Consider the following 27,602-nt stretch of genomic DNA (forward strand, 5'->3'; position numbering starts at 1 on the left):
GCGTTGAGACTCTAGAAAGAATGCAGAGAAGAGCAACAAGGATGACTAGGGGACTGGGGGCTAAAGCATACACTGAGTGGTTGTGGGAACTGAGTATTTCTAGTCTAACAAAGATATGGAGTAACATGATAGCAGTCTTTTAATATTTGAGGGGTGGTGACAGACAAGGGGGTCAAGCTATTCTCCAAAGTGCCCGAAGGCAGGACAAGAAGCAACGGATGGAAACTAACCAAGGAGAGAAGCAATCTGGAACTAAGGTGAAACGTCCTGACAGTGAGGACAATTAACCAGTGGAACTACCTGCCTCCAGAAGTTGTGGCTGCTCCAACACTGGAAGTTTTTAAGAAGAGACTGGACGATACCTTGTCTGAGATGGCATAGGATCTCCTGCTCGAGCAGAGGGTTGGAGTAGGAGACTAGGAACCTCCTTTCCAATTGTATTATTTTGTATTCTGTTGTGTAAGTTGGACCCTGAGTGGCACGTGTAGCTGACAATTATAAAAGAGAGGTGTTTTAATACAAGCCATTTTTTTTAGGAGTTGGAAGAGCTTTTGGAAAAACACAGGACTTTGGAAACCAATTACATGAAAGAAAAAGAAGATAAATTAATTTCACATAAGGATATATACGACAAGCTCCAGGTAATGTTTTAAGATTTGTATCCGCTGAGGACGTTCTGGATTGCTCTGTTAGTTTATAGGCCTAACCATAAAGAATGATAGAAATAGAAAAGAAAATGCATCTGTTTAAAAAAAGAACTAAGGTGGGGGTAGAGCTATTTTGAATAGTGTTGTTCTGTACCAGCCTGCTACCGGCCCTCCAGATAAGGCAGGGACAACCCCTTTACAAGAAGGCAAGAGGCTGGAACTAAGCCTGCCAAATTTATGAACACAAAAGCAAATAGAGCAAAACAAGACACGAACCATGAAACAGGAACTATTCAAACGGTTGTTTCAGCAAACCAGCCCTCCCACACATTCCCCTTAAATACAGTTCAGGGTGTGGCCTCTCTCTGCCTCCTTCCGAGGTGCCCCATTGCCTTCCTCTGTTTACTCCTGATTGACTGCCTCCTGCGTCGGGCGTCCTTGAACAGGGCCAGCTGTGGGTCATCTTCATCCACGCTGTCAGGCTCACACAGCTGGGTCTGCGTCGTGACCAGGTGGGAGGGGCCTGGCTGAGGGCTCTCATCAGCAAGCTCTCCAACACCCCCCTCCTCCTCCTCTGAGTCGTCCGACCCAACTGCCGAACCCACAGGCTGACCCTGAATCGCAACAAGTGTCTGTTATTCAGTTTATCTAGCCATTTCTGCTGGTTGTAACCCTTCTGTATGTTTATTGTGTTTATACATCCATTTTTAAAATCTCATCGCTCAGTTGAGCACTTAAAAATGTGTATTGGGACAAACATCCTGATACAGAAAAAGAAAAGAAAGCCTAAAAATGAGAAATATGAAGATGGAGCCGTATCAATAAACAAGAGTATTTGTAGCTCAGGGTTGAAATGAGGGATCTCTGAGCGTGCTTGTTTTCTTGCAGACATTTCAATGCACTGATGATGTTATCTAGTTGGGTAATGAAACGTCTGCAAGAAAACCAGCAAGCTCAGAGAGCACTAAGGACCCCACAGTCCTCCTCCTCCTCCTCCTCCTCCTCCTCCTCCATCATTCCACAATCCCTACTCCCTTCTAGCACTGATGATGTTACCTAGTTGGGTAATGAAATGTCTGCAAGAAAACCAGCAAGCTCAGAGAGCACTAAGGACCCCACAGTCGTCGTTGTCCTCCTCCTCCTCCTCCTCCTCCTCCTCCTCCTCCTCCTCCTCCTCCTCCTCCTCCTCCTCCTCCTCCTCCTCCTCCTCCTCCTCCTCCATCATTCCACAATCCCTACTCCCTTCTAGCACTGATGATGTTACCTACTTTGGGCCATGAAACATCTGCAAGGAAACCACCAAGCTCAGAGAGCACCAAGGACCCCACAGTCCTCCTTCTCCCCTCCCCCTCTTCCTCCTCCTCTTCCTCTTCCTCCTCCTCCTCCTCCTCCACCACCACCACCACCATCATTATTCCACAAACCCTATTCCTTTCTAGCACTGATGATGTTACCTAGTTGGGTAATGAAACGTCTGCAAGAAAACCACCAAGCTCAGAGAGCACCAAGGACCCCACAGTCGTCGTCGTCGTCGTCCTCCTCCTCCTCCTCCTCCTCCTCCTCCTCCATCATTCCACAATCCCTACTCCCTTCTAGCACTGATGATGTTACCTAGTTTGGGTAATGAAATGTCTGCAAGAAAACCAGCAAGCTCAGAGAGCACTAAGGACCCCAGAGTCACACCCTGGTTGGTATCTCTTTACTCTCCTACCACCAAGTAGGAGATACAGGAGTACAGCCAGCCATGCCAACAGGCTGAAGAACAGCTTTTATCCATGGGCTGTCGGCCTCTTGAACGGGAAAGAATTTTATAATTTTATGTACGATTGACTTGCGAGGCCGGTGTGTTGTGCAGTTAGCTCACTTGGTGTAATAAGATGGAGGGTTTGTGTCTCTGTGAGTTGGGGGTGGGGGCACGAAGGGAGGCTCAGCCAATCTCAATGTTTGTATACATGGTTGTACTTTGACAATAAAGGCTCATTCATTCCTCCTCCATCATTCCGCAAACCCTATTCTCTTCTGGCACAAAGGATGTTACCTAGTTTGGGTAATGAAACATCTGCAGGAAAGCAACCAATCTCAGAGAGCACCAGGGATCCATCTCAGAAAGTTGTCGCAGCAGAGCCATGACAGAGAGATTGCTTTTAATTGAAAGATTTATTCAAAGCTCCTACCTTAACCTAGTTTAAACTCCAAGGAACCTTCAGTGCTAAGGATCTTATCCTGTTCTTGTGTTCAGAAGGAAGCTTGGGTCCAGGTGAATAAGGGAATCAAACTGTTAGGGCTTCCGTTGCTTGTTTTCTTCATGGAAACAGGATGTTCGGCCCTCTTCACTGGGTCCCGTTCTAGGTACCATGTTGGTTTTTGCCTTCTCTGGCGTTAGGACCAGCACCTGTGGCCACACAGCAAGCAAGCTGAAAAGTACAGCTGTACAGCTTGTCAGCAACTTCATCCAGCGAAAACAGCTGGCTTTGGTACTGCATAAGTAAGAGAAAAATCAACATGAATCAGGGACTTGGTATTTTTCCAGATGAATCTGTAGGTACTGTGAGTCTTTGGGAACCTCACAATTAGTATAAAGGGCAAAAGCTCTCGGGATTATCTGGAAGCTTAGCCAATGAATTGTGGTGGAACAAGTTCTCATGGGCCAAAGGAACATGTAAGAAAAGCCACTTTAACTAGTTTTTAACCAAGATCAGCCAATGTTTCATGCAGCACCCCCAAACCGTGTAAGAGGAAAGTCAGAGTGGGGACGTTACTCCCGAATCCTTCTCAGGTGTAAGTTGCACAGGTGAGGCTCCTTCCGACAGGCATTAGTCACGCGTGCTTCCTCCAGCTTTATGGTCTCCGATATTTACTATATGCTTGCATAGTCCGCTTGCATCTCCCAGAACGAGCATTGGAAAACTTCAATTATAATTTTTCACTTGTCAAATCCGTTCCCAAACCGATAGATGTGTATATATTTAGATTCTCAGCAAGATCGTGTTCTTGAAAAACAATGCAACTTCATGTGGTTTGGTCTTCTCTCTCAAACATAGTTACAGTATTTTCTTTTAGAGTTGGCAACCATTTTTGGAATTAAACACAAATCCTGGATTTGATTTTGAAGGCTGAAATGTGTCTTTATACTCCTGCCACCCCTCTATTTTTTCTTTTATTTTTTCCCCCATATCTTAAAGCTGGAAGAATCCTCGTTACAATTCACTCCGTCCCAGTGGTAATTAGGAAACAATGGTAAGAAGTGATTCAGAAGAGCATCATTGCTGCTGACATTTAGGATAAAAATAGCCTTGGCTTTCATTATTCTGAACAATCTCAAACTCAGGGATTCAGTTACGAAGTGACCCTATAGACAAAGTTTTAATGTATGTTTGTGTGGGAGAGGTTAAGGTATTCAAAGGAACTGGAGAGCAGCAAAATTTCGAAGCTTCCAGTCACTCTGTAGTGAATACAAAATAGGGATTGGATCAGGAGAGAGAAAGAACTACTGCAGGAAGAGAATTTCACCTATTAAAAATATTATATTCTGTCAAGATAGTAATTGGAGTGACAGGTGAAGAGTCACCAATTAAATAAAGATTATGACTTACCATTTTAAATTTATGTAACTGATCACATATAAATAACTATTAAAAGTCACCTGTCTTTGAGGTCATTGCAAAAAAAGTATATCCTCTAATTAATTGGAACAACCACACTGTTGTCAAAAGGAAAAATAATTAAAACCAAGTTAACTTCTTTTTAGATACATGATAGTAATGTATCAGAAATAAAATAGTTTCAAATCAAGTCAAATCAAATTGAATCAACTTGAAGTAAAGTTGAATAATGATGATGATGATGATGATGATGATGATGTTGGAAGGGACCTTGGAGGTCATCTAGTCCAACCCCCTGCTCAGACAGGAAACCCTATACCATTTCAGACAAATGGCTGTCCAGTCTCTTCTTAAAAACTTCCAGTGTTGGAGCATTCACAACTTCTGGAGGCAGGTGGTTCCACTGGTTAATTGTTCTCATTGTCACAAAATTTCTCCTTGGTTCCAGGTTGCTTCTCTCCTTGATGAGTTTCCATCCGTTGCTTCTTGTCCTGCCTTCAGGTGCTTTGGAGAGTAGCTTGACTCCCTCTTCTTTGGGGCAGCCCCTGAGATACTGGAACCCTGCTATCATGTCCCCCCTCGTCCTTCTCTTCGTTAAAGTAGACATACCCAATTCCAGTAACCTTTCTTGGCATGTTTTAGCCTCCAGTTGCTCTTCTCTGCACTCTTTCTAGAGTCTCAACATCTTTTTTACATCGTGATGACCAAATCCTCCTTTCTCCAAACAAGTGTTCATTCCTCTTTATTGAAGAGTATAATGGGAGAGTATAATGCAACTTTTAGTATGCCGCTAAATCTTCAATCAGCAAAACACTGTTTAATGCTGTTCTTGAGAAGTCATTCCTTCACATTAAATACTAACTTGAGAAAAATTTGAGAGGTGAACTTGATGGAGCAGCTTCTCTGTTGAGTTCCAAACCTATCTTTCTCCCAATTATAGGAGTCTGAATTCTTGATCCTGAAGCGGCAGTAAAGATGGAATGAAAAGTCTCTTCCTGAAGTGAAAAGGAGGGGAAGCCATGAATGATGAAGGATTGGTGGAGTGTTTTATTCAGGGTTGTGAGTATGATTCCAAAAGACGCATGTTTTGAAAAGGGGCTCTGCTGTCATCACCCATAGTCGCCAAGTTACAAAAAAGATGTTGAGACTCTGGAAAGAGTGCAGAAAAGAGCAACAAAGATAATTTGAGGGCTGGAGGCTAAAAAAAAAAAGAAAGAAGAACAATTGCGGGAATTGGCTATGTCAGGGGTCAGCAACCTGAAACAGTGAAAGAGCCACTCGGAACCGGAAAAACTGGGAGCCGCAAAAAATGTGTGCGCATGCGTGTACAAGCTTGCATGTGCAGAACAGGGTTTGACTGAAGAGTGGAGCCAAGGCGAGATATGCACCTACCCTGCATATTTGAATTGATTGGTTGAACTTTATTAGTCCCACTTTTTTTTTGGGGGGGACTGCACATGGCAGAGGACTGGGAGCCGCAGGAGACGGCTGAAAGAGCCGCATGCGGCTCCGGAGCCGCGGGTTGCAGACCTGTGGGCTATGTCTAGTCTAGTGAAAAGAAGGAATAGGATTGGCATGATAGCAGTCCTCCAATATTTGAGGGGCTGCCACAAAGAAGAGGGGGGGTCAACTTATTTTCCAGAGTACAAGAAAGAATGGATGGAAACCAATCAAGGAGAGAAGCAAGCTAGAACTAATTTCTAGGTTCCTGTCAGAAATTTCCTGACAGTAAGAACAATCAACCAGCGAAACGACTTGCCTTCAGAAGCTGTGGGTGCTCCGTCGCTGGAGGGTTTTCAAGGGAAAACTGGACACCCATTTGTCTGAATCGGGTCTCCTGCTTGAGCTGGAGGTTGGACTAGACGTCCTCCAAGGCCCCTTCCGACTCAGTTACTCTGAGTCTGGAACATCTAGATTGGTCCTTAATAATTGAAGTATGTAGGATGATCTCTGTAGGTTGGTAGATCTGAATACAAGTTGCTGGGCAAGGTGGCTTGGGTGTGTGTCTTGGAGGTAGGTGATTTCTCTGAGGAAAAACACTAGAAAATGTATGTGGTTTTCTTTTTTAAAAGTAATATGACTTGCATCCTGTTAAATACCATCTTCTAACAAAATATTTAGGTTGGTTTTGGGCGCAGACATGGAGGAGACAGAACCTGAATAATGAAAAATAGTGTTAAAAATCTACTGTATCTGCCTGTGAATTTGTAGATGAGATTCCTGGACTATTGACAAATTAAGGAAGAGCTTGGAATTAAGCTCTGCCAGTGGGTGGAAATGTACTTTTTTAGTCACTAAAGTGGGTTTTGGCTGTTTATTTGGAGAGATTTTATGTTTATGATAATACCCTCTTGCCTATTTCCCTTCAGTTTTTCTGCAAGGGCTCCGCTGTCAATTCTTCGTCTCTCCCCCCCCCCCTTTTTTAACATTTTTTAAAACTCTACAACATTGTTCTTTGAACCACTTGGAACTGTGAAGTTGCTCAACCAGCGAGAGTGGAATTGAATAAAACGGATCAGAATAACATAAAGCGACCCTACCAGTTGGCCTGTTTGGCCTGAGTTTAGTTCAGGGGTCTTCAAACTTGGCCCTTTTTATGACTTGTGGAATTCTGGGAGTTGAAGTCCACAAGTCATAAAAGGGTCAAGTTTGAAGACCCCTGCTTTAGTTCATTTTTTATCAATGGGTGTTCAGATAAAACTGACCCCACTCTTCTGCCATCAGGGCAGTAAAAGGTGGAGACGGTCAAAGAAGGTCTTGGAGGATGGCCTGTCTGGCCTTGGGAAGGAAGATCTGTGATCCTTGAAGCAACCTTATAGGCCAGATAGCATTGTAACTCTTGAATGCCTGGATCCTACTTTAGAGCAGAGCAACAACAATGTATTGCCCTGTTCACCGCCCTGAATCCTTCAGGAGAAGGGCGGTATATAAATTAAATAAATAAATAAATAAATAAATAAATAAATAAATAAATAAATAAACAAACTTAAAAATGCATGGACTTCAATTCCCAGAATTCTGCAGCCAGCTTAATGGCTGGGGGAACCCGAGACTTGAAGTCCACGGACCTTCAAGTTGCTAATGTTGAGACATACTACTTTAGAGAGAGCAACCTCTTCTTGGGAAGGGCATTAGAAGTGAAATGCAACCTTTGAGCAACCTGTCATAAAAATCACAAGACGTAATGCCAAAAAAGCCAACACAGTGCTGGGCTGCATGAACAGAGGGATAGAATCAAGATCACATGAAGTGTTAATACCACTTTACAAGGCCTTGGTAAGGCCACACTTGGAATACTGCATCCAGTTTTGGTCACCACGATGTAAAAAAGATGTTGAGACTCTAAAAAGAGTACAGAGAAGAGCAACAAAGATGATCAGGGGACTGGAGGCTAAAACATATAAACAACAATTACTGGAACTGCGCATGGCTAGTCTAAAGAGAAGGAATAGGGGTGACATGATAGCAGTCTTCCAATATCGCAGGGGTGGCCCCAAAGAAGAGGGAGTCAAGCTATTCTCCAAAGCACCTGAAGGCAGGACAAGAAGCAACAGATGGAAACTAACCAAAGAGAGAAGCAACCTAGAACTAAGGAGAAATTTCCTGACAGTTTGAACAATTAACCAGTGGAACAACCTGCTTCCAGAAGCTGTAGGTGCTCCAACACTGGAGGCTTTTAAGAAGAGACTGGACAGCCACTTGTCTGAAATGGTATAGGGTTTCCTACCTGAGCAGGGAGTTGGACTAGATGACCTCCAAGGTCCCTCCCAACTCTGTTACTCTGTTAATTGCTGCAGCCCCTCTAGATTAACCCACCACAAGAAAACTGGTTTGTTCAGTGAATAGATGATACTCATCTTTTTCAGAAAACAGTCCGCTCCATATTACTCTTTTGAGATGGAGACTGAAGATTTATGCTCATCCTGGCCCCAGACTTTGCCTTTTCTCTCTTGCATATATGGTGGCCAGGATCTCGTGTCTTCCAGTTTGGGGTTACTGAATAGTAGCTGAAGGATTAGATGTCTAGACACTTAAACGTTTCAGTAATATTCTGACTCAGTCTTCTAAGTATAGAAATGTATTTATTCTTCCATAAACGTTTGGATATTAACAATTTCAAGATGGATGCAATTATTTCAGAGGCTTCCTCAAGCGAGAATCATAATGAGTAAAATTAGATTATAGCTTAAAAACCACTATAAAATTGATGATAAAACTTAAAGCAGAGCTTAGTTCTTTTTTTTTATTCCAGGGAGGCGTTTAATCTTAAATTTCAAGTTACATTGTGCCCTTTAAAATAAACTCTCATACAAATGAAGAGTTGGTTATAATGCCTAGAATTATGTTTTCTTAAAGCTAAATACATGGGCTTTTTTTGGTCAGACACTGTGCTTTTCTCTGTAAAATAATAAACCAGAGATGAAAATGTAAGATTATCGTGATAAGCATGAAAAGACATGGGTTATACTTTCATGAAAAAAAAAAACCTGTGGGAAAGAAGAATGAATAACAGGATGGAACTTCAATTACTGAGAATTGCCAAAGGTCCATAGAACATAGAATAGCATAGTTGGAAGGGACCTTGGAGGTCTTCTAGTCCAGCCCCCTGTGCAAGCAGGGGACCCTATACCAGGGGTAGGCAACCTCGGCTCTTTTATGACTCACGGACTTGAAGTCCGTGAGTCATAAAAGAGCCGAGGTTGCCTACGCCTGCCCTATACCATTCCAGACAACTGGCTATCCAGTCTCTTCTTAAAAAGCCTCCAGTGATGAACCATCCACAACTTCTAAATTTTTCACACCCTTTAACAGAATAACATCATTGGAAGGGACCTTCTCGTCCAACCTCCAGCACTTGAGGAGCTGTCACAAAGATGAGGGGATCGATCTGTTCTCCAAAGCATCTGAGGACGGGAAAAAGACATAGCAGGTAGATGATCATTAAAGAGAGAAGCAACCTGGAACTAAGGAGAAACTTCCTGACAGTGAGAACGATTAACCCGTGGAACAGCCTGCCTCCAGAAGTTGTGGGTGCCTCATCACTGGAGGTTTTTAAGAGGAGACTGGACAACCATTTGTCTGAAATGGTATAGGGTTACCTGCCTGAGCAGGGGGTTGGACTAGAAGATCTCAAATGTACTTTCCAAACCTATAATTCTTTGTTCTTCCAGGTCCAATTTCCTAGTAAGTCCTACAGAGAAGTTGCTGCTTAGAACATGCATTTTGCAGCATTTTTTCCTAACGGATTCCTCTGCACACATGTTGGCGTCGGTATAAATATCATATCTGGGCCTTTAGACTAGACTAGACTAGACTAGACTAGACTAGACTAGACTAGACTAGACTAGACTAGACTAGACTAGAATAGAATAGAATAGAATAGAATAGAATAGAATAGAATAGAATAGAATAGAAATACAGAATAGAATAGAATAGAATAGAATAGAATAGAATTAATAGAATAGAATAGAATAGACAGAATAGAATGGAAATATAGAATAGAATAGAATAGAATAGAATTAATAGAATAGAATTAATAGAATAGAATTAGAATAGAATAGAATAGAATGGAATGGAATGGAATGGAATGGAATGGAATGGAATGGAATGGAATGGAATGGAATGGAATAGAGCTGGGAGGGACCTTGGAGGTCTTCTAGTCCAGCCCCCTGCTCAAGCAGGAGACCCTATACCATTTCAGACAAGTGACTGTCCAGTCTCCTTAAAAACCTCCAGTGATGGAGCACCCACGATTTCTGGTGGCAAGCTGTTCCACTGGTTAATTGTCTTCTCCGTCAAGGAGTTTCTCCTTAGTTCCAGGTTGCTTCTCTCCTTGATGAGTTTCCATCCGTTGTTTCTCGTCCTGCCTTCAGGTGCTTTGGAGAATAGTTTGACCCCCTCTTCTTCCTTGTGGCAGCCCCTCAGACACTGGAATGCTGCTATCATGTCTTCCCTATTTCTTCTTTTCTTTAGACAGGCCAAACCCAAGTCCTGCAGCCGTTCTTCATAAGTTTTAGTCTCCAGGCCTTTATTTAAATATTTCTATTTTTTCCTCTTAATAATCGTTAAGGGGACAGACGGGAGGGAGTTTTGTAAAGCATGAAAAATCCTGGATGAATGACAGAAACATTAAATATTTCCCCTGTTCCCCCAAATTAAGAGCTAAACGGTTAATAAAAAGTTCTTAACAATAGGCTGTAATCATTTGGCTAGCACTTCAGATTTTCAACACATTTTCATTCTGTCACTCCTTAAATTGTGTTACTGTAGGAAAGCTCTGAGAGCAGATGACAGATCCATTAATCTTCCATTGCACAATCACAACGTGTCTGTTTTGCTAACACTTCTATTACAACAGAGATTTAGCATCATCTTTTTAAAACTATAGTCTCCTTGGCGTAAAATATAATACCGAGCTTGTTATACTTCCCTCATTAGACAACAGGGTTTGATGGATCTTTTGCCTTGAGCAATTCTGAATGTGTCTGAACTCGGAAAGACAAAACACAGCAATTTCAGTAAGATTCAATACAATATATAGGAGTTGCATTTCACAACCTCAGCACTGTGAAAAACCCCTAAGCAGCATGAACACGGGGCACTAATTGCCTAACTATAACATTGAAGGATCTCCCATGTTGAACATCTGGCCTTTTCTAGGCAACAAATATATTGAATAATAAAAGGACGGTGTTTTTTTTATTAATTTATTCTCTTTTTTTTCTTTTTGGCATCGCTGCAGTTAATTCTCATTTCGATTTTTAAACAAGACGAATGGGAATGGAAACAATGCTCAACTGGAGGATACATTTCAGGTCTTCCAAAAAGACATTCCCGTTGGTGACATAGTTTCACCCACCGGTTTTCAGAAATAAATATACATTCATCTGTACCCATCACACTGTCCCCTTTGGGGATGAGCGTTGTTAAACAGATCGCAGGAAAAAAAAAAGATAAATTGTAAATGCAAGAAATTGAAGGACTGCTCTATGGAAAAAAAAGACAAAATGTAGTTAAAACTAGTTTTACTAGATATACATTTCCATACCTTGGGATGCTTGCAAACTATCCTTGTTTTCACCATGCCCATACAGTGTATATAGTTTTCTTAAAAACTGTTCATCTCTCTCTTTGAGGAACTCATTAATTCCATCCATCCTTCATTTCCTTGATTTCTCCCTTCCAATCTACCTGATCACTCTTCCTTCCCACTTTTTTGCAACCCATTTTTTACAACCAGACAAGCAAAGTCAGTGGGGAACCCAGCTTCATTTAACAATTGGGTTGCCGACGAATATTGTTTCCAATGAACAGGGAGGAAAGAAAAGCAAGCAGTGTAAATTCCCTAAATGATTGAATTCTTCTTCTTCTTCTTCTTCTTCTTCTTCTTCTTCTTCTTCTTCTTCTTCTTCTTCTTCTTCTTCTTCTTCTTCCTCTTCTTCTTCTTCTTCCTCTTCCTCTTCTTCTTCCTCTTCTTCTTCTTCTTCTTCTTCTTCTTCTTCTTCTTCTTCTTCTTCTTCTTCTTCTTCTTCTTCCTCTTCTTCTTCTCCTTCTCCTTCTCCTTCTCCTCCTCCTCCTCCTCCTTCGTTCTAGGTTGCTTCTCTCCTTGATTTGTTCCCATCGATTGCTTCTTGTCCTGCCTTCAGGTGCTTTGTAGAATAGCTTGACTCCCTCTTCTTTGGGGCAGCCCCTGAGATTTTGGAACACTGTTGGAACAAATAACATTATCAGTGCAATGAAAGGGATGTTACCAGACCTGGTTATGAAACATCTTCAGAAAAACATCCAGAGCACAGAGGCCATGAAGAACTCAGCAATATATATATGTAATAGTAAAGTTGGAAGGGATCTTGGAGGTCATCTAGTCCAACCCGCTGCTCAGGCAGGAAACCCTATACCATTCCAGACAAATGGCTATCCAGTCTCTTCTTAAAAACTTCCAGTGTTGGAGCATTCACAGCTTCTGGTGGCAGGTTGTTCCACTGGTTAATTGTTCTCACTGTCAGGAAGTTTCTCCTTAGTTCCAGGTTGCTTCTCTCCTTGATGAGTTTCCATCCGTTGCTTCTTGTCCTGCCTTCGGGCGCTTTGGAGAATAGCTTGACTGCCTCTTCTTTGGGGCAGCCCCTGAGCTACTGGAACCCTGCTATCATGTCCCCCCTCGTCCTTCTCTTTGTTAAACTAGACATTCCCAATTCCAGCAGCCGTTCCTTATATGTTTTAGCCTCCTACAAGCTGAAACTACAATATATTAGTTTTTCCCCCTCTGCCCCCTCCATTATCTCTGCACAAAGGGCTGGTGTTGCTTTCGGATACTGCATAGTATGTAACTGTGAGGTGTCCTTGCTCCTCTCTGAGCTTGGTTGTTTTCTTGCAGATGTTTCATTACTCAGCCTAGGTAAACCCAAAGGCAACTGGACTTCCTTTTTTTCCTTGAAGATGTTTCACTTATCATCCAAGGAGGGTTCTTCAGTTTGCTCAAAACTGGAGACGCTTCTGAGATGAGAAGCGAAACCTCTTCAAGGAAAAACAAACAAAGTCCAGTTGCCTTTTCATAAAGCACCTTTGGGTTTACCTAGGTTGAGTAACGATGACGGAGGATCTGCATAGAAACCAAACTAGGTAACATTACTGTCTAGCATTGATCACCACAGTCTAGCACTGATAATGTTACCTAGTTTGGTAATGTAATGTCTGCAAGAAAACAACCAAGCTCAGAGGGTATCAAGGACGTCTCAACCCTGAGCTACAAATATTTTCCTTTATTGGTATGTAACTATATAGAATTACTACTAGTGGGTACTCCTTCCTGATGGATAACAAAGAAATAATGATTACTACAAGGAAAGAGTTTGCTTTCATGTTTGTGTCTTCTATCTTTGATGAAACTTCATTTTCTCTCCCAGTAGAAAAAGTAGGTTTATGTCTATCAATTCAGTCCTGGTATGCACATGTTGTATCTGACAAGGCTGTGTTGCCAGCCTCTGTTTTCACATCTAGAACATAACTGAATCGCAGTGATTTAAATTACACTTAGTTCTGCTTAAATTTGAAGCATGCAAACATTGGTACAATAGCCTTGAGTTAGCCTTATGCGTCACATATAATTGATTGTAATTCCTTCCAGCAAATTGCTGTGCTAACAATCATTTCCAAGATTTTTTTGCTCAGCAGAAAGTATATTTTTCAGGCCAGTGCTGAGTCGCTTTGTAAAAATAGTTTCACCGGTAGGTAGGCCAATTTCTTTGAAAGCAACCTTTGTATTTTGATACTCTGTGTAATGATGTTTAAACATCACATAGATCTAGTTACATATCAATTAGAGAACGTCGTTCAGGCCATTTTGGTACGGGCATGGATGAATACCGAAATATTTAATTATGCTGATTATTGTGGATATTGTTGAATTTGGCACTACCTGCCATTCTAGTTTACTTTTTAATTCTTAGATATGATTTACGATTTAAATATGATTTAAATAAGAGGCTGCTTAAGGACAGGAAAAGAAATTGAAGAAATTCTTCAGTATCTCACTGGAGTTTTCCAAAAAGATTCTTCAATGAGCATTTCTGAAGATTTGTAGAGTATGAATGGACCAAAGCAGAACTGTTAGATCAGGGGTGGGCAAATATGGCCCCTTTACGATCTGTGGACTTCAACTCCCAGAATTCTTGAGTGAGCCTGCTGGCTCAAGAATTCTGGGAATGGAAGTCCACAGGTCATAAAGGGACTGTAGTTGCCCATCTGTGTGATAAAGCTTCTGCATATGAGAAGGTGAACCTACAAAGAGCCAGCCATGTGATGCAGCTGTCAAAAAAGCCAACACAGTCCCAGGCTGCTTTAACAGACGGATAGAATCGAGATCACGTGAAGTGTTAATACCACTTTACAAGGCCTTGGTAAGGCCACACTTGGAATCCTGCATCCAGTTTTGGCCACCACGATGTAAAAAAGATGTTGAGACTCTAGAAAGAGTGCAAAGAAGAGCAACAAAGGTGATTGGGGGACTGGAGGCTAAAACATACAAGGAACGGTTGCTGGAATTGGGTATGTCCAGTTTAATGAAGAGAAGGACGAGGGGTGACATGATAGCGGTCTTCCAGTATCTCAGGGGCTGCCCCAAAGAAGAGGCAGTCAAGCTATTCTCCAAAGCATCCAAAGGCAGGAAAAGAAGCAACGGATGGAAACTGAATAAGGAGAGAAGCAACCTGGAACTAAGGGGAAATTTCCTGACAGTTAGAACAATTAATCAGTGGAACAACCTGCCTCCAGAAGTTGTGAATACTGGAAGTTTTAAAAAAGAGACTGGACAACCATTTGTCTGAAATGGTATAGTTTCCTGCCTGAGCAGGGGGTTGGACTAGATCAGGGCTTTTGAACCTTTTCACCCATTGTACTACTTTTAGGATATGGCAACATCCGAGTACCAGCAGTCGCCTACCCACCCACCCACCCACCCACCCACCTACCTACCCACCCACCCGCCCGCCCGCCCGCCTGCCCATCTATCTATCTATCTATCTATCTATCTATCTATCTATCTATCTATCTATCTATCTATCTATCTATCTATCTATCTTTACCATTCTCTCCTCTCTCATCTGTCTATCTATACCATTCTCTCGTCTTATCTGTCTGTGTATATCTATCTATCTATCTATCTATCTATCTATCTATCTATCTATCTATCTATCTATCTATCTCCCTCTTCCTCCCTCTCCCTCTCTACTTACTATCTACCTATCCATAAATAAATAAATAAATAAATAAATAAATAAATAAATAAATAAATAAATAAATATCTTAAGCTTTCAAGCTATAAAATGCTTTGTGTCATCAAACTAGAGATACACTGAATGTATCACCAAACTAGGTAACATTATCAGTGTTAAGAGTTACCTAGCTAGCACTGATGATGTTTCCTAATTTGGAGTCTCTTTCATTTTGAAGTTCAATTCCATTTTAGCCACCTTCAGTTTTTTATAAAAATAATAAAGGCAGGATACTAATCAATCAATCAATCAATCAATTAATTAATTAAATCCTTTTATTCAATAACCTCTAGGCCAAGTTGCCATATTCTATTCTGTTCCATTCCATTCCATTCCATTCCATTCCATTCCATTCCATTCCATTCCATTCCATTCTATTCTATTCCATTCCATTCTATTCTATTCTATTCTATTCTATTCTATTCTATTCCATATTTTCTATTCTATTCTTCGTATCCTGCCTTTACTTACAAACAGTCAAGGTGATGAACTTATCCAGCACAACTTCCTCCTATTTCCTCACAACAACAGTCCCGTGAGGTGGGTTGGGCTGAGAGAGAGTGACTGGTCCAAAGTCACCCAGCTGTTTTTTTTTTATGGATCTAAGGAAGGACTAGAACTCACAGTCTCCCACTTTCTAGCCTGGTGCCTTAACCACTAGACCAGGGGTAGGCAACCTTGGCTCTTTTATGACTTGTGGACCCAGCATTCCTGAACCAGCCATGCTGACTCAGGAATTCTGGGAGTTGAAGTCCGCAAGTCATAAAAGGGCCAAGGTTGCCTACCCCTGCACTAGGCCGAACTGGCTTTCCTGCCTTGACACTGAATCTTCTTGTGGATGTGTGGGCAGGGAGCTTCATTGTATGGTAAAACAGCAACAGCTGGATAGACTGGCATGGGCCCCTTGTTTCATAGAAGGTCAAAAATCTAAATTGCTTTGGGAATAATAAGTTGCCCTTTCTGCTAACTGTGGGCAAGGCTGGTTATCTAATGAGGTATTTATCCTCCTTGGTTCACATTGCTTTTCGCTAAGCCTTAGCTGGAGTGAAAGAGAACTCATAATCAGACTACGAAGTTACGTTCAGACCAACGTTTCCCCAGCAGGATCCAACAAAATGTCTTTGTCTCTTACGTTATCGTCTTGGAATTAAAACTCTGGAATTGGAAGCAGAGAAAGCCTTGGTAGCAACGATGCCTCTTTAATAGACATTAAAGTGTGTCGGTGACGCCTGCCCAGATGTAGTGGCCTGGAAAAAAAAGCTCGACCATTTTTCCTCATTTTTGCCTCTTATATATCTTTGTCTCCAGGAGAAGCATAAAGCGGAGTTGGAAGATTTAAGAAAAGCTGGACACGAGGCCTTGTCTATTATCGTGGAAGAATTCAAGGTAACCGTCGTGTTCTTTTCCAGGGTTTGAATTGGCTTCTAAATCCGTTCTGATTGTAGGATAGATTTCTTGCTGGGAAGAGGCAAACTAGAAACTGGAGACTTGTTTGTTTGCCTTTTTTTTTTTGTACCCACATCCTTAAAGCTGTTTTTGTAGGGAGGTGGTTCCAAAAAAAAAAAAAAAGAAAAAGTAAGTTTAAAAGAAATTTTCGGGGATATCAAGCAGATGACCTTTCTGCTGTGAATGATGGGAAGGAAGGACCTTTGCAGGAAATGATGATTTTTTTTTTTAAATTCCATTTATATCCCGCCCTTCTCCGAAGACTCAGGGCGGCTTACAAGCTTAGCAGTAGCCTTCATTCTATGTATATGCCTGCTTATTAGGGCTTTCACACACACACCCCAAGCAGCATTATTACAAAGTCAGCTTAATTGCCCCCAACAATCTGGGTCCTCATTTTACCTACCTGGGAAGGATGGAAGGCTGAGTCAACCTTGAGCCTGGTGGGACTCGAACCTGCACTAATTGCAGGCAGCTGGTGTTACTTAAGGAGGCATTAGCCCACTGCTCCACCAAGGCTCTGGAACGGTCCAGTGGATCAGCTGCTACTTCAGTCTTCAGAAAAAGAAGACTTTTTCTAGCTGTCTATGGGGATTCTCAGTCATCTGGGTCCTGATTACCCCAAAGATGCTTTTTCCAAAAGGCAACTGACTTTCTTGGTTTTTTTTCTTCTTTCAAAACGTTTCAGTTCTCATCCAAGGACTTTCTTCAGTTCTAACCCAGTTAGAACTGAAGAAGCTTCTTGGATGAGAAGTGAAATGGTTTTGGAGGGGGGAAAACACACACACACACACACACACGAGAAAGTCCAGTTGCCTTTTAGAAAAAAGTACTTTTGGAACACAACTTTTTCTCCTGCAAACCAAGATGGTAGATGGGTTTGGAGTCAGAATCCTGGAGGAAAATCTGTCCTCTCCCCTCCCCCCCCAATTCAGGGTGCAAAATAATAATAATAATAATGAGCAAGGATACTGAACACGGTGGTCACTTGAAAACCAGGGACCTGGGAAACAAAACTATTTAGTGCAACTTTTTATTATGGTCACTCACCAACACAAACTTAATTACTGGAGTCTGCGAGTCTGGCTTTCAGCCGCTTGAGTCATCCTTGTGAAGAATGGGGCAGAAAAAGAAGATAGGTACCGTGAAGATTTTCAGCAGCAATTAGTATCATGGACTATGGTGTCCTTTTTGCACTGGCTGTGTTGATTCCTGAGGGCTACGTCACTGGAAGTAATGTTGGGAAATGGCTAATTTCATCCCTGCAGGAAATCACAGTGGATAATATCTGCATGAATGGATGTTTGGGAATTGAGCTGGAGTGACATCAGAGTATGACTCATGCCGCTCTGCCTCTGACTTTTCTCTAATCCAGTGTTTCTCAACTGTGGCAACTTGAAGATTATTATTATTATTATTATTATTATTATTATTATTATTATTATTATTATTATTATTATTATTATTATTAATTAAATTTATATACCGCCCTTCTCCCGAGGGACTCAGGGCGGTGAACAGGGCACATATAAATAGCAAATACAAAAATTAAAAAGAAAATTAAATAATCACCCAGTAAAACAATACAGTATAAAAACCCATTAACCCTAAAATCCCCCCATCAGGCCAGGCCAGCTTGTTCGAATAAGTGGGTCTTCAGACCGCGTCGGAAGGAGCGGAGGTCCGGTGCCGTCTGGAGCTCGACCGGCAGCTGGTTCCATAAAGCCGGAGCGCCCACAGAGAAGGACCTCCCCCTGGGGGCCGCCAGCCGACATTCTCTGACCGGAGGCACCCTGAGGAGGCCCTCTCTGTGGAAACGCACAGGGCGGAGGGAAGTTGACGCCGGCAGCAGGTGGTCCCCAAGGTACTCCGGACCCATGCCATGTAGGGACTTAAAGACCATAACTAGAACCTTGAACCTCACCCGGAAGACAACTGGTAACCAATGCAGCTCACGGAGCAAAGGTGTAACATGGGAGTACCGGGAAACTCCCAAGACAACTCTCGCGGCCGCATTCTGTACCAGTTGGAGCCTCCGAGTGGTCTTCAAGAGCAGAAGATGGGTGGTCTTCAAGGGCAGAAGATGGGTGGACTTCCACTCCCAGAATTCTCCAGGCAACATGGGAGTTGAAGTCTACCCATCTTCCAGCTGAGTTGAGAACAGTGCTTTAATCTCAGAAGGATGCAAAGGACCAGACTGCTATCTAACCAGACTGTAGGAGATGACCAGGTTGAGCCCGAGGGAAGGGTCAAATGCGTCATTAGCTTGGAATCCCTTCGTGCCCACAAGAGACCTAAGTCCAGTTTTCCATGAATTCCCTTGACCCTTATCTACCGCCAATTTGCCTTAACCATTAGTGGAACTAAGGAGGAATTCCCTGACAGGGAGAACAATTGAACAGTAGAACAACCTGCCTCCAGAAGTTGTGGGTGCTCCAACACTGCAAGAGATTTAGGTCCAGCCCACTTTGAATCCTTTTCTTAACTCCCACTCATTTGAACGGTCTGAATCTCCCGGCGCTTGACACCCAGAAGATAATCTTCAGCTCATGAAAGCATCTTGCCTTTTAATAAACTAGGTTAGGCGGACCAATTTTAGTCTACCACATACATTCCTGTTTTTTTGCTGCCATACATTACACAGATGCCGTTCTCTCCTTACCGTGCTAACAAATCCTAGGTTGCTGCCAATATATATCAGTACATTTGAAGATCTTTTCCAAGGCTTTCCTGGCTGCTGTACGTACCGAGTGCTAGCCTGCAGTGTGTTTCTTGACTCCGTGTTCTCTTTTGAAAATGATGAGAAAGCAAATTTTACATGGAAGAAATCTTGCTGTATGTCAGCTAAGACAGAAGCATAAACTCCCACGGTATGGATGAGCAATGAGGATGGAGAATGTGTTACATACAAAAAGTAGGGCCTCTTCTCATAATCCCTTGAAATTAAGTTGTTCTGTGAGGTGAGAAATAAATTAATGTTAATAAAGATGGTCCAAAGCCTCCTTGGATATAAGAAATCAACTGTGAAGTTATTTGGATTTTAAAATATATATATATATATATATATATATATATATATTTTAAACCACTCATTGCCAAGTTCGGAATCCAGTAGAATGGCATATTTTAGCCTTACTTTGCACAGAAGATGCTGTTTGAATAGTTTTTATTCTACAAAGGGCTTTCGTTTCCACCATTAATAACTTTTTGTGAAGAACTTTCCAAAGGAAATACTAGCTGAGGTTCAAAGCAGTAACATGTCTAAAAGCTTTAGTAACATGTCTAAATAAGAGTGGAAAAAGTTCAGAAAACTTAAGCGAACATCTTGTTTTTATTTATTCCCACTTAAAACCAGCAAGCGGGCGCGCATGCACACACACACTCACACACACAAACCCCCAACTTGGCTGGCTTGTACTTGCATTTTCTAAAAATAACAGAAAAACCCCTCTTAAAATATGCTCAGGCTGATGTCTGTTTTCATGTCACAATCATCCCGCTTCACCATCAGTCAGACATATAAGAGACCTTAGTGCGAAAGATCACACATGCATCGCACAAGGGATGTTTTGGTAACACACCTCCTCCAACTTGGAAGATTGTCGCAGATGGTTTGGACTTTTGATGTGAAATTTACAAGACAGTTAACAGGACGTTTCTCCCCCCACCCCATCCCCTTTCTTCCTGCAAGGTTTCCTGCGTTCTTCTCAGCTGTCTCTTTGGAACTGATCAGGACATGAAGAATTATGGATTTTTCACTCACAAGGGATGGCCAAAAAAGTGTTCATCCAGGAGTGGAAGGAGAAATCCACACGCTGATAATTAATTGTTTGTTGGGCAACATTCAACTTACACTCTTCTTTTTTTCTGGAAAGGGGAGGAGAAGAAGAAGATAACTTTAGAACATAGAACGTAGAATCATAGGGACCTTGGAGGTCTTCTAGTCCAACCCCCTGTTCAAGGCAGGAGGGCTCATATCATCCCAGTCAAATGATTGCCCCATCTATTTCGAAAACCTCCAGTGATGGAGCAGCCACCACTCTGAAAGGCAAGCTATTCTACCGATCAATTGTTCTCGCTGTTAGGAAATTTGTCCTTACTTCTAGACTGGATATCCCTTTGACAAGCTTCCATCCCTGACTTCTTTGGAGGATAAGTCAATCCCCTCTTCCATGAGATAACCCCTCAAATACTGGAAGACGGTTATCCTGTCCCCCTTAATCCTTCCCTTCAATAGGTTAGACATACATAGCTCCCTCATCCCAGACATTCATTTCTTGAACTATTAAAGGTAAAAGTTCCCCCGCACATGCGTGCTAGTCGTTTCCAACTCCAGGGGCCGGTGCTCATCTCCATTTCAAAGCCGAAGAGCCAGCGCTTGTCCGAGGACGTCTCCGTGGTCATGTGGCCGGCGTGACTAGATGCCAAAGGCGCACAGAACGCTGTTCCCTTCCCACCGTAGTGGTCCCTATTTTTCTACTTGCATGTTTACGTGCTTTCGAACTGCTAGGTTGGCAGAAGCTGGGACGAGTAACAGGTGCTCACTCTGTTACGCGGCACTCGGGATTCGACCCGCCAAACTGCCGACCTTCTGATCGACAAGCTTAGCGTCCTAACCCACTGAGCCACCGCGTCCCTCTCTTGAACTATTACAGGATAATAAAAACAAAGACCAACAGGCTGAAAAATAGTTTTTATCCAGGAGCTGTAACCATATTAAATACCACTGTATAGTGCGACATTGAAGTGCATTATTAGGGGCAGCGTAATGGAGAATGGAATGTGAAGGATGTCTGTATATAAGGTATGTTCTTATTTGTGCTTTTTACTTGTGTGTAGTATACACTGTGGACAGCACTTAATTTCATTGTGAGATACACAATAACAATAAAGATTATTCTATTCTATTCTATTCTATTCTATTCTATTCTATTCTATTCTATTCTATTCTATTCTATTCTATTCTATTCTATTCTATTCTATTCTATTCTATTCTATTCTATTCTTCCTCATTTTAGCAGCGTTAATATTCATAGCATGCAGGTCTTCACTTCTGCTGTTTATTGGTGGAAAGATTTCCTGGTGATGCTGTGGGATATTTCAGGTGGCTTCGGGCAGAACTATAAGCACAGTCGACTAGTGTAAACTTACTGCGTTTTGCAGACTGGGACTCCTACCACCAATTGGAAATCTCTGTCTAAATATGGTTGTATTTAAATAATTTAATCGGATTTTGCATTGTGTTTTTTGTGGCTGTTTGGATTCAGCAGGGCGAGCCTTACTAAATACTTTGCGTGCCTCCTTAAAGGTTATAGACCGATGGACAGCTTTGCTGAATTCCAGCTTTTAAGATTTCCATTTGTTTATAACTACTGATTAATTGAGGAAAGAAATATTGGTCTCTTTGGATTATCTTTTGGTTTTCTCCGCTGCTTTTCTGTTCCTAGAAATAATTTAGAAGTGCAGTGTTTAAACAAGAAAGGAATAATGTTTCTTTGGGTTATTGGTTGCTGGGTGTGTTTAAAAAGCTTTTAAGAAGGTTTTGTGGGTAAACCTCTAAAGTTCCACTGAACTTGGTCCCTGCTGTTTAACCTTTCTCATAGTGAAAGAAACAGAGCGAGGCTTAGTTCTGCAGGGGAAGAGGCCCCGTATGCTCAGCTTGTCCTCTTGAATTTTGGGTTGCTTCTGACTTTGCACTTGCGGTGTTCCACAGGCATATTTTATATTCCTTCCTAAAAGCAGCGTTATTACATTAAGATTGATCCAGCAGCTTTCTCAGAACTAGAACTTAACTTTGAGAAGAGTTGAGATAAACTGTTGTTGTTGTTGTTGTTGTTGTTGTTATTATTATTATTATTATTATTATTATTATTATTATTATTATTATTATTCAGAATAGAGCTGCAAGGGACCCTGGAGGTCTTCTAGTCCAGCCCCTTGCTCAGGTAGGAGTCCCTATGTCATTTCAGACAAGTGGCTGTCCAGTCTCTTCTTAAAAACCTCAAGTGTTGAAGCAGCCACAATGTCTGATTCTTTTTAATACTTGCTTTATCCTCCTTGTAAATTAATACAACTTTTTAAAAAGAAAGTGGCGCTGTAGACATGTGTATTTTCTTTTTTTTTAGTTTATTAGTTTTTTTATTCATTTTTTCCCATACATACAATTGAAGTGGCTGGAACAGACCACTCAAGACAGCTGGTAACGTTAACAGATTTATTAGAACAGAGCGAACAATAACAGGAGCCTTTCGGCTTTTTATAGTCTGGCGCCGGTCGTCTGGTCCAATCGCCGGCCAGTCTTTTTCCCGCTTTGCTTCTGCTCCAATCAGCTCCGCGGAATGCCTGACAGTTCGGTTCCTCGTGCTGGCGGCATGTGTTGCTTTGACAGCTGAAAGCTGTCAACTAGTGCGCCTGCGTAAGTCGGGAGTTTTGACAGCTGTCAAAACTCCCTCGTGTTCAGCTGTCAAACACTTTACCTCATGTTCGGCTGTCAAACGTTTTCCCTTATGTTGCGAACCGATTGCGTTAACACATTAAATGAACTATATACATATAATACACCCCTTACCCTTCCCCTGGATCGTTTCCACCCCCGTGTGTTGGTTTGTTGCTCCCTGCCCATTCATAGTCCTGTAAGTAACCCGGTGGTTTCCTCGATCTGCTGGACCGTCGTGGGGCAGCCTCGTTTCCGAGTTCTCCTTCCGCCCGTGGTTGTTGTGGCTGGGCCTCCTCGGTTGGCGGAATACTTGGTATGAGGGGGGGCAAAGGGGGTTGTTGGGATGGTGGGGGTGTGTTTTGTGGCTTGCGGATTCGTAGTTGGTCTACATGTCGCCGTAGTTGGCCATGTGTGTCTGAATGAATTAAGTATGAGATGGGTCCGGTTTGCTTTATTATGACCCCTTGAATCCATTTTTGGTTGCCTGTGTAATTTCGTGCCCAGATGCTTTGGCCTGGGGTGAAGGTTCGTGGTGCGGATGTTGGAAGTTCTTGGTCATTAGCAGTTCTATCAGGATGCAGTCTGTCTAGTCTCGTTATTAGCCTCCGTCCCCATCGTAGCTCAGCTGGTGACTTCCCCGTGGTGGTGCCGGGTGTGGTGTGTTGGGCAAGGAGGAATTGGCTGAGGCGTCGGTGCCAGTTCCCTTTTATGAATTTATTAAGTGCCTCTTTAGTTGACCGCACCATAATTTCTGCCATGCCATTAGTCGACGGGTGGAAGGGCGCTGACGTCACCAGTCTAATACAGTTCCTCGAAGCGAACATCTGAAATTCACGAGAGGTGAATTGTGGGCCGTTATCTGAGACTATGACGTCTGGAAGGCCATGGGTTGCGAAAACTTTTCTAAGTGCTTGAATGGTGGAGTAAGTTGTTATTTTATTTAGGGGTATCACCTCGAGCCATTTGGAAAAACTATCTACAATTATTAAGAAATTTTGCCCATGAATTGGTCCCGCAAAATCTAGGTGGATACGGGACCATGGGTTTTTTGTTGTTTCCCATTTATGGACTGGGGCATGGGGTGGTTCGCTTCTCGTTACTTGACACGTATAGCATCCTCCCACGTGTTGTTCTATGTCCTTATCGATTCCTGGCCACCATACATAACTTCTAGCAAGTAGCTTCATTTTCACCATTCCCGGGTGCCCTTCGTGCAGGGTTTTTAACGTTTGCTGTATGTTTGTGTGTGGTATTACCACTCTATTTCCCCATAGTAGGCAGCCTAAATGGGAGGTTAGTTCTAGTTGTTTTGAAAAAAAGGGGCGGAACGTTTCCTCTGGGCATTTGTGTGGCCATCCTATTGTGACCCATTGCAGGACCCTGCTGAGTGTTTTATCCTTTGCGGAGTTGTCAGCAATGATTTTTGCTGTCAGGGGGAATTCTGGTAATTCGTTGATAGCCAATACGTTGCCGGCGGGGGCTGGATCTGGGTCGTGGCGTTGTATAGGGAGCCTGCTTAGACAGTCTGCATGTCCTAGTTCCCTGCCTGGCTTGTATACTAATTTGTAGGAGTATGCTGATAAAAAGGTTGACCAGCGCAGGATTCTCGGGGATAATATTTGTGGGGTTGTTTTGTCCCAGGTAAAAATGCCTAATAGGGGTTTGTGATCAGTGAGTATAGTGAAGGGTCTGCCATACAGGTAGTCGTGGAATTTTTTAACTCCGGCGACGATGGCTAAAGCTTCCCTATCAATTTGAGCGTAATTTCTTTCTGTTTTAGTTAGGGTCCGGGAATAAAATGCTATGGGTCTTTGAGTGTCGTCCTGGTCCAGGTGGCTCAAGACGGCACCTATTCCGTATGGGGACGCATCGCACGCGATGCAGATAGGGGCGTCCTCTTGGAATAGGGTGATGGTGGAGCTTTTACAAATAATGGTCTTTAGTGACTGAAAACTATTCTCGTGCACCTTTGCCCAGGTCCAGGGGCTTCCCTTGTCTAATAACCTATGCAGGGGCTCTGCAATAGTAGCTTTGTGGGGGAGGAAGGCGTGATAAAAATTTAATAGTCCTAAAAACGCCTGTAGTTCCTGTTTGTTTTTGGGGCTGGGGGCTGCTTGAATGGCTTCCAGTTTGTCGTTTGTGGGGTGGATGCCCTGGGCGTCAATTTTGTACCCCAGGAATTCCGTAGAGGGAACTCCTATAGAGCACTTTTCTCTTTTTAGTTTAAATCCGGCAGTTCTGAATCGCTCTAGGACAGCTGACAGCCTGTCAGCTAGAATGGCTTCTGTTTCTCCGGCGATGAGTACATCGTCAAAGTAAGGTGAGACCCCGGGAATTCCTTTTAATGTTTTTTCCATAATGCTTTGGAATATGCCAGGGGCGGTCGAGATACCAAATTGCAGTCTTGTCACTTTAAATGCTCCGCGGTGCGTGACAATTGTCTGGGCGACCGCGGTGTCATCGGTCACAGGCAACTGCAAATACGCCTGCGTGAGGTCTAATTTCGCAAAAATGGCGCCGGAGCGAATAGAAGCTAGGACGTCCCGTACTGCTGGAATGGGGTAAGAGTGGGCATTGAGCGCTAAGTTTAGGGTCCCCTTATAGTCTGCGCATATTCTGATTTGACCATTAGGTTTTACTGGTGTTACGATGGGGGTTTCCCAACTGCCCCCATCAGTAGGTTCTAGCACTCCCAGCTTGACAAGGCGTTCCAGTTCGTCCTCAATTTTTTGTTTGAGGGCGAAGGGAACCCTCCTGGCCCTAATTTTGATAGGTTGTATGGCGGGGTTTAAGTTAAGAGCAATGGGAGGGCCTGTATATTTGCCTAAGGAACCGTCGAAAACGTCTGCGTATTTCCTGCAGACGGCCTCGAGGTTTGACGTTTGTACTGCATTGACGCCGGTAATGGCGATTCCTAAGGGGCTGAACCAGTTTAACCCTATTAGATTAGTGCGATCCCCTTGGGTGACTATTACTTCTAGAGGTCCCTTGAACTTTTTGTACTCTACCCAGACCCTAGCCTTGCCCTTGAGTTGGATCGGTGTTTTCTGGTAGTCTGCTAACTGGACCTGTGGGTTTTCTAACGGTATTGTTTTTTTACTGCGCCTGCAGATTTCCCTAAACGTTTTTAACGAAATTAGGGTTACCGCTGAACCTGAGTCCACCTCCATGTCACAAAAAACTCCCTGTAGCTTAGTTTTAATTTTTACCTTAGGGCTCAAGTTGTGCACCTCACCTACTGTTTCCACTAATACCTCTGGGGGCTTTCCCTTACTGGCTCGGTGGGTGATCGTACCTGGGGGAATCGCCTCCACTTCATGCAGGTTGTCACGGGGACGGCCTCTGCAGACGGGTTTAATGTGGCCGGTCTTGCCACAATTATGGCATTTAGCGCTCCGGAACCGACAATTTGCCCGGGCATGGTTGCCCCCACAGCTGGCGCAGGAGTTTCGTTGTTCTCTTAGAGCTGAGGTGAAGTTTCTTGGGTTGGGACGCTCGTTGTTGTCACTTCGTCTATATTGCCTTCTCTCCATTCGTCGTTGTATCGCGTCGGTGTCTGTCAGGTCTATGGACTCTTCGTCACTGAAAGATGCTTCGTCCTGATGGACGCTGCCTTGAGGTTCTATTGCTGTCCGGTTGAGGGTCTTCTTGTGGTTATCTTCATACACCAAGATCTCTCGGGAGACCTGGGCGAGTGTCATCTCCGGCTTTGACGTGATTTTTTTCTTGAGGCGTTCGTCTCTCAGGCCGATGACCACTTGGTCCCGGATCCGGTCTTCTAAGTCTGGGAAGTTGCAGCTCCGTGCAGCGTGCCGGACTCCCGCGATGAAGTCGTTTGCGGCTTCATCCGGCCGCTGCCTTCGCTGGGCGAACTGTACCCGCCAGTACAGTTCTGAGCGGGCCGGCATGTAGTGCTTGCTGAGCCGGTCGACGAGTTCGGAATATGGAACCTCTCTGATCGGCACGGGGCTGAATAGCCCGACAGCAGCATCGTAGACGGGTGGACCGCTGATGTATAGAAGTGCTGCTGCTTTGGCTCTGTCATCTGTAATCTTGCTGACGAGGAGGAACCCCTCGACCTGCCCCAGATGCGACTCCCATCGCTCGGGGTGGTGAGTGTCGAATTCCCTCACTCGTCCGAAATTTGCCATGCTGTCTGGGCTCGGTGGTCCGCTTCGCTGTGGAAGTTAAAACTTCCAGTGACTAGCTCTGCCGGCCGAGGACTCTTCCTGGCCGTGACTTCAGCTCTGGAAGCGGATCCCACCTTCGTCGCCAGTGAAGTGGCTGGAACAGACCACTCAAGACAGCTGGTAACGTTAACAGATTTATTAGAACAGAGCGAACAATAACAGGAGCCTTTCGGCTTTTTATAGTCTGGCGCCGGTCGTCTGGTCCAATCGCCGGCCAGTCTTTTTCCCGCTTTGCTTCTGCTCCAATCAGCTCCGCGGAATGCCTGACAGTTCGGTTCCTCGTGCTGGCGGCATGTGTTGCTTTGACAGCTGAAAGCTGTCAACTAGTGCGCCTGCGTAAGTCGGGAGTTTTGACAGCTGTCAAAACTCCCTCGTGTTCGGCTGTCAAACACTTTACCTCATGTTCGGCTGTCAAACGTTTTCCCTTATGTTGCGAACCGATTGCGTTAACACATTAAATGAACTATATACATATAATACAACAATAGCAATTTTTCAACCAACGTGCTGTC

General features: G+C 43.3%; 1 protein-coding gene across 1 annotated transcript in view; it reads left to right on the forward strand.

Annotated features, from left to right (window-relative positions):
- CCDC91 (coiled-coil domain containing 91) overlaps positions 1-27,602 on the forward strand; it is a 100,947-nt gene that overhangs the window by 21,133 nt on the left and 52,212 nt on the right. Inside the window, exons 8-9 of the mRNA XM_083366533.1 lie at positions 537-641; positions 16,327-16,404. Coding sequence (XP_083222659.1) covers positions 537-641; positions 16,327-16,404 — 183 coding nt within the window. The remainder of the gene's footprint in view (positions 1-536; positions 642-16,326; positions 16,405-27,602) is intronic.

This window comes from Vipera ursinii (assembly GCF_947247035.1).
Source record: "Vipera ursinii genome assembly, chromosome: 6".
Classification (NCBI taxonomy): Eukaryota; Metazoa; Chordata; class Lepidosauria; order Squamata; family Viperidae; genus Vipera; species Vipera ursinii.